The sequence below is a fragment of the Alligator sinensis genome, unplaced genomic scaffold (genome assembly GCF_000455745.1).
Source record: "Alligator sinensis unplaced genomic scaffold, ASM45574v1 scaffold707_1, whole genome shotgun sequence".
NCBI lineage: Eukaryota > Metazoa > Chordata > Crocodylia > Alligatoridae > Alligator > Alligator sinensis.
In genome coordinates, this window is record NW_005842065.1 from 1,552,953 (window position 1) to 1,563,302 (window position 10,350).

A 10,350-nucleotide genomic window follows, 5' to 3' on the forward strand; every position below is an offset into this window, starting at 1 on the left:
GTCAACACCCACCCCCTTTTCGCACTCCACATCACCCAGAATAGTGAGAGGGGCTTGGGACCTACCATGGCCTGGGCAAGGGTCTTTTGCACCAGGGTGACACAGCGCTGGTACACGGGTTCACAGTAGGGCAGGAAGCCACTCTGGAGGGCGGTTGCCACAGACGACAGGCACTAGGGACAGACAGATGCCATGAGGATGTTTGCACCCAGCCCCCCCCCCACCCCAGTCTGTTCTGACACGCTTGGTGCGTAACCCTTTCACTGCCCGGTAGGAATGAAACCCTCTGCCCCTGGCAACCCTGCAAAACCAGCCACAGGGTACCGAAGTGCTTCCCCGTATGCCCTGCTTCCCACCCCCACAACTCACTTCCAGCAGCGGGAAGAGGTCCTTGTCCTCATCCTTCAACTCGTTCCACTTCTGAATCAGGGGAGGCATCAGCTTCTGGATGTACTCCTATGGTCGGGGACAGGAAGCGGAGCAGGAGTTAAATCACAAGGCACCTGGAACGTTGAGATCATCCCCCGTGACTACAACAGGGCACCCCACAGCTCTGTGATAGCCAACACTTGTTAGCAGCCACAGGTGTCGCCATCACAGAGTGCTGCCAAAACCTTGGAGGTGGTTCTCCAGGCACCCATTGCTTCTACCAGATTTGGCAACAAGAGTTGCCTGTATCCCTGCCTGGGGGCCAGGGAACATAGCCACAGAGCCCAGGGGATTATGACCTGGGGCTCTGGTCTTTGGACCACCACCCCCCTCCCCCAGCTCAGAAACAGTCAGACTAGAAAGCTCTCAGCACAGGCTCTCAGCATTCAAATGCCTTCTGTTTATTTCCTTCATCATCAATCCCAGATGTAAGGTGGGGATATGGGGGTAATCTAGGGACCAACAGGTGCCAGGCAGCCAGCTCAGGCAGGCTTGGCACTTTCAGCTCCTCCCCTCCACCCCAGAGTAGCCCTGGTGAACAGACTCATCAGCACACTGCCTGTGCCCAGCACCTTTGGCAGTAGGCTGGATGCTTAAGAGGGTGGGGGGCTTGTTTCCCTATCACCATGTAGGTGAAGCCCAAGAGAAAGACATTTAAACCCCAAGACTGGAAAAAAGATAGAGTCAGCTCCAAGAATGACCACACAAGGTTTGGGAAGCAGGATGGAGCTGCCTTCTGCCATTTAAACAGATCCCAAAGGCTGGGAGGCTGCGGCCAGTAACAGTAGTAAAATACAGACGAGGCCTGGTACCAGGTCCATCTGAGGAACACAGGAGCAGCCAGGCAGCATAGGAGAATGTTGAGTGTTAAGGCTTCCAGCCCATCTCAACTGCAGCTCCCAGAACCTGACAAAGCCACATCAGCTTTCAGGCTGTGGCTGTAGACAGGGAAGCTCTCTCTTGAGCTGTGAACCAAGGTATCAGCTCCAGCTTGTGATCAGAGCCATGGGCAGGGCATGGCACAGACCTCAGTGCAGTCTGGTGATAGCCAGAGTCATGGAGATGGGGTGAAGGGCTCGACCACAGCTGTTGCTGGCTAAATGCTGCAGCCACAGTTGCCTCTCCTGTGAGCCAGACCTCCCTCATGTCACTAGCCTGTCACCTGGCCCCAGGAAAACTGTTCCCCTACCTGGTAACCCAACTCAGGCAGTGCCAGGAATTGGAGAGTGGGAGGGGGTAGGACACAGGCAGGGGCAGGGAACAAGTGTGTGCACCCTGGATGCCTAGGTCCCCTGTGTACTGGACACTCAGAAACTGAGGCTGGTTTCAGCACTTGAAACATGGGAAGGAGCAGGGCCCCAGATGCCTGGGTTCTACAGGTGTGGGAAGGGTGAAGGGGAAGGAGGGGTCATACCGGTTGGTTAAGGTGGTGCCCCACAGAGTCAGCCAGGGTGCCGATGGCATCGTACAAGATGAGCAGGTTTTTGTGCTGGTACTTCCCAAAGGCAAAAACCAGTGTGTCCAGTATGAAGCTGAGGTAGGGAACCAGCTCTGTGCAGGCCTCTTCCTCCAGGGTGGCAAAGGCGCTGGTGCAAGGGGAGGGGGATAGAGGGAATGAGTCAACCGTGCACCACAGAGAGCCCCATGCCCAGGCAGGAGGCCAGAGACCCCCAGGGATCTGCTGCTTAAGGCTGGGAGGGACTACTCCTGCTGCTCTTAGGGTCAGGCAGTATGAATACATGATCCATCATGGCACAGATCAGGCTTCAGGTACCTCATCATGCCCAGAGAGCAGCAGCACAGGCTGGGCAAACAGGGATGGCTCCCCCTCCTTAACCACAGCAGCCCAGGCACTGGCAGGGACCAACCCAAGCCCCTGGGACTCCCTCCTAGCCAGGACTATCAGCCTTGGGGGACAGAGGGGGCTGATACCAAGGCCACGTCTGGAACCAGCCAACACATGCTAGCAAGGCTCTGAGCCTGCATGATAATGCTGAGGTTCACATGCACCCCCATCCATGTGCGCAGACATACACACCCATCCATCTGCATCTACCCCAATACACACACCCACACGCACCCTGTGCACACATGCCTGTACTTGCCACCACACGTGTATACACACACGCCTCTATGCATCCCCATACTTGGGGGCACACCCACATGTGCCTCCACATGGGTGTTTGCACATCCTTGTGCACCCCCCCTTCCCTTCCTGCCCCCCCCATGTGCAAGTACACACTCGCCCACACACCTGCATGCTGCCTCCTGCACACGCTTGTTGCTGTCCAGGATACGCTTAAGCAGCTCGGTCATGAGGGGCTTGAGGTAGGTGTCAGGGGGCTGGCTCACCACCCAGTGCGCGTAGCGGCTTAGCGTCCAGCACGCGATGGAGCGCACCAGCGCCTTCTTGTCCGACAGGCACTGGATCAGGTGTGGGATGAGCTCGGGCAGGTAGGGCACCATGCCCTGCATGCAGCCTGGGGTGGGGGGGGGGTAGGCAGGGGCATACGGTTAGAGCTTGGACTGAGACCTCCCCACCCCTCCCTTGCAGTTAGAGCCAAGGAACTGCTGCTGCAGCAGGCTCTATCCATAACCCAGGAGTAGCAACAAAGATGCACCAAGTGGCATGGGCAGTCTGTGTGTGTGACACATGGCAGATAGGGGAGGGGCCAGTCAGCACAGCACCAGATAGGGCAAGGAGCAAAAAGCAGAGCAGACAAAGAATACAGGCAAGGAGCAGAAAGCAGAGAGGCCCATGGGGGCTGGGAGCACAGGGCAGGGGGCAGAAAGCTGAGCAGTCAGTTGGACAGAGAGCACGGCAGCAAATATAAAGCATAGCAGCTGATGGGGCTCTGAAGCACAAGACAAGAAGCAGAAAGTAGAGAACAGGTGAGGGGCACTGGGCCTGGGAAGCAGGTTTCAGACCCTGCCAGCCCACTATCAACAGGGGGGCTTGTGCAGAGCTCACTGCCTGCCTTTTGAGTCACCTGCTCCAGAACCCTGCTAGGCCTCTGCCCCAGGTAGAGAGGAAGGGGCAGGGAGGAAGAGGGCAAGGAGCTTCCTCCTCTCCCCCAGGCCTGCAATTCCTGCTCACCCCCACCCCAAGCCCAGCACTTGCCCTCGGCGATGGCGCCCAGCACCAGGATGCCCGACTCCTTGATGACCCACTCGGGGTGGAAAAGCAGTCCCTTGAGCAGGGGCAGCAGATGGGGCAGCAGCTCCTCCCGGAACACATTGGCCAGAACATCCAGGGCAGCCGCAGAGCACTTTCCTGGGGTGGGGAGAAGGGGAGGCAGCGGTTAGCATGGGAACCCTGACATGCCCTGCCCCCCCCACCAGCCACAGCTGGACATGGGGCTGAGCTCAGGCCTGGCAGGAGACACCTGCATCTCCCTTCCCCCAAGCCCATGTCCCCATCCCTCACACCTCCTCAGACCCTGCTCCCACCCCACTGGCCCACAGGGCTCTTTGTCCCTGTCCCCACCCCTTGGACTCACCCCCATTCCCCTCAGGTATCTGACCCTGCCCTCCCCAGAACCCTGCCCCCATCCCCTCTCCCACCCCTTTCCATCCCCAGACCCCTGCCACCCCAGCCTGTACGGAGGTTCCAGTCCGAGAGTGTGTCATCATCATCGTCCTCATCGTCGCCGTCCTCGCCGTCCTGGGCCCGCTCCTCCTCATGCTGCAGTGTTACCGTGCGCGACTTGTGGAAGCGTGGCTTGATGTCCTGCTCGCTGTCTGGGATGGCCTCATCCTCCTCCACATCGCCCTGTGCGGTGCCGCACCATCAGTGGGAGGACACCAGGAGCTCTCCCCCTCCTCCCTGCCAGCCCCAACACACGATGGGCTGGAGAAACCGAGGCACAGAGCCCCGAGATCATGCCCCGGAACCTGTGTACTCCTTCTTGGCCAAAGGGGCAATCAGCCTTGCCCCCTGCCACTGCACCTCCCCCCACCCCTTCTGGGCACTTCTTGGGATTGGGGTCCTGGATCAGACAGTATGAATACAAACACCATCACAGGATCAGGCTAGGAGCTGCTCGTCACTTCCAGGAGGCCCTTCCCTTCCCCAGACTCACCTACTGCCCTACTTAAGGGAGTCACCAGGCAGGCATCTCCCACTGGCAAAGCAGAGGTCTGACCAAGGGAGAGGCTGACCCCAGACTGGGGGGGCCTGTGTGTGTGTATTATGGGGTGTCAGCCCCAGGGCAGTGGAGCACAGCGAGCAAGGGGGGGGGGCAGAGACCCCTGGCTGCCCCACACACCTTAAGCAGGATGATGTCAATCTCTGAATATTTCATGCCATTCACCAGGATGGGGATCAGCCTGCAAGAACAGGAGTCAGCGTGGAGGGAACCACTGTAGGAGGTGGGGGGATGGGAGAGGGAGGAACTGCCTGCTGACCCAAGCATGGGAGAGGGGGGTAGTTTCACATTGCTCAGAGAGAGAGAGAGAGAGAGAGAGAGAGAGAGAGAGAGAGAGGTCCAGCCTTCACACCCTTCCCCCTCCTCCAGCAGCATGGGGGCTGCAGCTGGGAGAACACCCACTCCCAGAAGAAAAGCATCCAGGCTCCCACCCACCCCCTGTAATGTGACCTACCAGACCCCACTCCCCACACAGAGCCAGGAGGGAACCCACCAAGCTCCCCTGCTCTGATTTCCCAGTCCAACTCCCCTCCCACAGTTGGGGACAGACCTCAGGAATCTTGACTCCCAACCCCACAACCCTTGCTCAATCCTGGCAAACCCCACCATTCTCCTGGAGCCAGGGAAGAGAACCCAGGTGTCTGGGCTCTGAGTCCCCTGCAATCTGATCCACCAGTTCCTATGCCCCTCCAAGAGCTGGGGAGGGACTTCAGAAGGTCCCAATTCCCAGACTCCACTCCCCTCCCCATAAATCTATCCCAGTAAACCCCACTGCCATCCTGAAGCTGGGGAAGAGAATCCAGGCACCTGGGCTCCTGGTCAGATCCTCACCCACACCAAGCAGTGCCCAGTAAAGCCCCACCCCAGCCAGCAGGGAGGGAATGGAGGCAGGGACTCACTGTACTAAGTGAGAAGTCAGGGCCTCCTTGCAGATGGGCTGCTCAGCCAGTGTGAGCCAGAACTCACAGGCCTCCAGCGCCACATTCTCATCGCTGTCCTGAGTGCGCTGCAGCATGTACTGGAGAGATGGAACTGTGTCACTGGCGGTGACGCATAGGAGGTGCATGTGCACCCCCTGACCAGCCACGCTCACAGCTTAGGTGACGGGTAGGGGGGGCAGGTGGAAGTGCCGGCGCACCCCCTGCAAGTGCCAGCTGGGGAGTAGGAGCACCATGGCACTCCCAGAAGCAGCCGTAGCCACTTCTGGAAGTAGCTGCAGTGATCAGCTCCAGTCAGTGTGATTGGCTACAGGGGACCCCCTAATCGCTGACTGGTTGCTGGGGGGCAGAGCACATTGCCTCCCCCCGCTCAGACTAAGGTAGCACCAGTTGCCCATGCATGTCATCATCCAGCTGCGGGGCCCCAGAGCCTCCCCCCAGGGCTAGGCCCACATCCCCCCATGCCCTGAAGGAACTGCAGTGGTTGGCAGAGCTAGGTCAGAGCTTGGAGGCCTTGGAAAACTGAGGCAAGGAGCCAGTTGTCTGGGACCCCCACCCCCAGCAGGCCTGGCCCCAACCCCCTGCTTGAGGTGGGTCAGCCCCATGGCCTCAAATACAGATCACACTCCTCCCCCACCGCCTCCTCCAGCAAAGGCTCACCTGGATGATGCTGTGCATGTGTGGGATGAGACGGTCGATCCGCACCTCCAGCAGCATCACCAAGGCCCGGCACACGTTCTTCCGAACCTCAGGGTCTTCATCCACCGCCAGAGCAAACAAGTGCTAGGAAGGGGGAGGAGGCAGAGCTGAGACTACCTGGAGTCCACTGTTGTCAAGCCCTGCCCTCCCAGGGATGTCTGCTGGAAGGATTCACCCTGTACCAGGCTGCTTGGAGCAACTGCAGGCCACAGGGATGCCCTGGACACCCCATCCCACTCCAGCAAGATTGAGACCCCAACAGCCAGGGCCACAGAACAGGTATCAGCCCTCACCATCCCATGACCCCTGACAGCCCATAGACAACGGGAGACAACAGGTGCCTCTCGTCTGGGTAACAGTGCTGTTGTATCGTCACAACCACAAGCGTGGAACAGGCTCCCCCCAGTCTGAAAACACATGGGGTAGGGAACACAGCACCAGGCAGGCCCTGAAGAGGTGGCAGGGGCAGGGGGACAAGGCAAACTAGATCTGCCTGAGCTCTGCCCACCCCAGACTCTCACCTCGATGAAGGTGTCAATGTTATCCATCAGTGCCTGAGCCCGGTCCATGATGAACTGGTTCACGCAAGCGATGGCATGGGATCTGGGAGGTGGAGACCAAGGACTATGGCTCAGGCTCTTGTAGCTCCCCCCAACCTGCCTGGCCAGGTCAGGTCAGGTCAGGGCTTGGGCATCTGCGCCCACCACACAGCCAGAACAAGGCCTCAGTTACCCCATAGGCTGTGCTGAGGTGAGAGGAGCCTTGGGGAAGACGTGGGGAAGGAGCTGACCCCATGGCACCAATCAAAGACCCTCCCCCACCTCACCTGGATGACACCTGAATGGGAAGGATCTGTTATAAATACATGTTAGTGGGTGGGTGGGGTGTTGCTGGACAACTTCCCTTCATTGCACCAAGGCTCTGATGCCAGCCCAGGGAACAGATAACTTGTTGGCCCCAGCAGGGCATTGGGGGGTGGAAGGGAAAAAAAAAAATCAGCAGGATCCCAGCCCCCTCACCCCACACAAGCCAGCCAGGAGCCTGTGGGCAGCGCTCCCACCTGATCTTAGGGCTGCAATGCTTGAAGAACTGCAGGAACTTGGGGATCATGACATTGAGGGGGCGATTGAGGGCATCGCTGTCCAAGAGCTCCGACGAGTCCTCGCAGATCTTTTGCAAGGCCCCAAAGGCCCCCTGGGTGCCGCACAATGGGGTTAGAACTGGGATAATGGCCACAAAAATCAAGTGGGCCAAGCCCACTGGAGCACTCCACAGCCAGTCTGATAGCCAGATCTGAGACTCCACACTCCCCCAACCCCATCCCCTTCCAGCCCCAACCCACGGTGCCCCAGCCCTTAGCTGGCCAGTGCAGAGACACCTGCCCTGGTAACCCAGCCTTCTCCCTATCCTATCCCATACCCCAATACCACACCCCACAATTGGCAGATGCAGACACCTGCCCTGATGACCCAGCTCCCTCCACCTTCATTTCCAGCCCCCAGTGATCCAGCCTCAGATGTCCCCACAGCTGGGAACACAGACCCACCCCCCCCACCTCGCAGGTGTTGTAGTCCTCAGAGTTAAGCAGGTTGCACAACTGAGGCAGCAGCTCTGGCCACATCTGCAGCTCCCCCTTGGAGGCGATGGTGGTGATGAGAATTCCTGCAGGTGGAGGCCAGCTGCAGGTCAGCCCCAGGCTGCCTCCGAGCCTGAGCCCACCCCCACCCAAGCCCTGCCAAGGGCCCCCAATTCCCCAGTTCTCACCAATGGTGGCGCGAATGAGGGAGGAAGCATCGCCAATGTTGTTGAGACACTCCTGCTTGATAAACTCAGCCACGGGCGGTGGAAAGCTCTGGTAATGAGCTTTGACATTGTTCTTCAGGATGAGCCCACTGAGGGAGCGCGTCGGCTCATCTGTGCCACCGGGGGGAAGAGAACCATGGGGCATCTGTGACCGTGGCCTCCAGCCCCCACCCTCTGCCAGGCTGAGAACCCAGAGCCTATGGGAAGGAACAAGCCCTGGTGCCTTGAGGCTCCCTGCAGCACCATCATCCCCAAAGCATTACCAGTATCAGCCCCACCCCACCCCCAGACCTGTGGGGAAACCATGTCCAAGCCCCAAACATCTCCCTCCCAGGGACCTCAAGGGGTAGCAGAACCTCACAGCAAGGCCAGGCCTGATTAGCTGCCAAGCAGGGTGTCCACACAATGATATTTCTCCCACACCCCATGCGTCCCTGCTCCAGGTGAGCTCCACGCATCTGTAAATCCTGCCAGCCCTCCCAGGTGCTGCCACGCTGAAATGTCCCGGCCAATGCATCCCTGCTCTGGGAGGAGCTCCACGCAGCTGCGCCAGGGTCTCGCTCTATCCTCCATGCCCCCAGCCCAGGTACCAGTTAAGGACCAGCTGCCCCCTGGCATCCACCCCACCTGGAAGCCCAGGTTGGACGCTGGGGGCCATGACAAGCCCCGAACCAGTCTGAGACACTGCCCCTTCCCCAGCATTGTGTCCCTCCCCACATGGCCAAGCCTGGTATGTACCTTCTGATTTCAACCTAGTCAGGACGAAGATAAGATAGTTGTTGAAATCTGGGAACTGATTGAGCTGTTTCAGTTTCTGTGGTGCTGGGTTAAGATCCAAAGATCTAGGTCTGGAGAAGGCAGCTGGGGCTCTACCTCCCTCTGGGCTTGGCCTGGACCACAACACCCACTTTTTCCCCTGCAGAGGAATATCCCCTGCCTTAGCTACATAGCTTCCAGCTTACAAGCCCACAGCCCTCCCATGACCTCTGACCCTGGGTCACAGCATCCAACCCTGGTTTAAGGATACATCCTGGACTATGCGCTGTGTGGCCGTGTTAGGTGACTGCGAGTCCTTGAGCAGCTGCAAGACCTGCTGCAGCCCCTGCTCATCTGGTTGCCAGTCCATGGCAGGGGGTAGCTGCAACTGTGTGGTAAGAAAAGGAGAAGAAAAGAGTGGTTACCACCAGCCAACCTGGCCCATTGCCTCCCCACGCCTAGCAATGACCATGGCTGCAAGCCCCTCTAGCCACAGAACACAGATGGGGCTTAGGGCAGCAGGAGGAAGACCCCACAGCTAGGGCCCCCAGCCTGGGAAAGACCCAGGGTGAGACCAGGCTGAAGTCAACCAGGCCCCACAGCTGGGGTGATATGTGCAGCTGCCCCAAGGAGCCTCATGAACAGGAGAGCTTTGAACCAAGACAGTAAGAGAAACCAGGGCCAGAGATGGCAGCTCACCCACAGCTAGGGGTGCAGGGAGGAAGAAAAAGGAAACCTATCTGGAGGATAAGCAGGGACTGCATGGGGAGTTTCCCCAGCTCTCCCTTGGCCCCAGCTGCAGGGAAAGAAGGGGGGGTGGCATCCCCCCACACAACGGCCACATGGGAACCTGGACATCCCGCTTCCTCCTTGCCACCCCCAACCTCCACCCATACCCACCTCAGCCCCGGATCCCAACCCACAGCCTCTCTAATCCCCAGGGTAACAAAGCCACCCCTCTCAGTCCCCTACACTCCCAGCTGGCTTGACCTTCTCCCCCAGCTCTCCAAACCCAAGACCAGGACCAGGCCTCCTCCCATTCCCACTCCACAAATAATCAGACCCTCAAGCCCTTGCTCCACAAACCCAGTCTCCAAGCCACTTGTCTCCCCTCTGGACTTCCAAAGCCACCCCCAACCCCAGGTCCCCTAACCCACATGACCCAAGCTGGCTGTACAGCAACCCCTTCACTGCCGCTGAATCAAGTTTTCTCTGCACCAGGGGAACTCCCCCATCCTGGGATCCAGCCCCCCCAGCCCTAGGATAGAGCCCCCTCAGCCCCCCCCATCCTAGGGGAATCCCCCCACTCCCAGGCACCAGCTGCAAAGGGATCCCTCCCCCACCCTGGAATACAGCACCCCCAGGGGAACCACCCCAGCTTCCACCCTGCCCAGGCCCCTGCTTCCAAGCCCTAGGGGATTCCGCCTGCTCTGCAACAGAACAGCCCAGAACCTAGGGAGACACCACAGTGCCCAGCTCCAGCAACCCCCAGCCCCTAGGGAACCCCACCCAGCCCTAAGATAGAGCCTCAGCCCCTAGGAAATCCTTGACTCCCAGCCTCTGCCCTCCCCCTAGCT

General features: G+C 59.2%; 1 protein-coding gene and 1 non-coding gene across 4 annotated transcripts in view; both read right to left on the reverse strand.

Annotated features, from left to right (window-relative positions):
- The window catches only part of TNPO2 (transportin 2), a 14,366-nt gene extending 5,178 nt beyond the window's left edge, over window positions 1-9,188 (reverse strand). For all 3 annotated transcript variants that reach the window (XR_003094001.1, XR_001358013.2, XM_006023417.3), the window contains exons 1-15: window positions 9,045-9,188; window positions 8,756-8,831; window positions 7,979-8,128; window positions 7,770-7,876; window positions 7,275-7,408; window positions 6,736-6,817; window positions 6,176-6,298; window positions 5,477-5,595; window positions 4,698-4,758; window positions 4,033-4,201; window positions 3,551-3,703; window positions 2,684-2,909; window positions 1,844-2,015; window positions 370-456; window positions 66-173 (exon numbers count right to left, since the gene is read on the reverse strand). Coding sequence is in view for 1 of the 3 variants with exons in the window: in XM_006023417.3 (XP_006023479.1) it covers window positions 66-173; window positions 370-456; window positions 1,844-2,015; window positions 2,684-2,909; window positions 3,551-3,703; window positions 4,033-4,201; window positions 4,698-4,758; window positions 5,477-5,595; window positions 6,176-6,298; window positions 6,736-6,817; window positions 7,275-7,408; window positions 7,770-7,876; window positions 7,979-8,128; window positions 8,756-8,831; window positions 9,045-9,143 (1,866 nt within the window). In the remaining 2 variants the exon portion in view is untranslated. The remainder of the gene's footprint in view (window positions 1-65; window positions 174-369; window positions 457-1,843; window positions 2,016-2,683; window positions 2,910-3,550; window positions 3,704-4,032; window positions 4,202-4,697; window positions 4,759-5,476; window positions 5,596-6,175; window positions 6,299-6,735; window positions 6,818-7,274; window positions 7,409-7,769; window positions 7,877-7,978; window positions 8,129-8,755; window positions 8,832-9,044) is intronic.
- Window positions 2,147-2,217, reverse strand: LOC112550266. Its single transcript, XR_003094005.1, has one exon. It is a non-coding gene; the product is annotated as a small nucleolar RNA SNORD41 (small nucleolar RNA).
- Window positions 9,189-10,350: the final 1,162 nt, after the last annotated feature.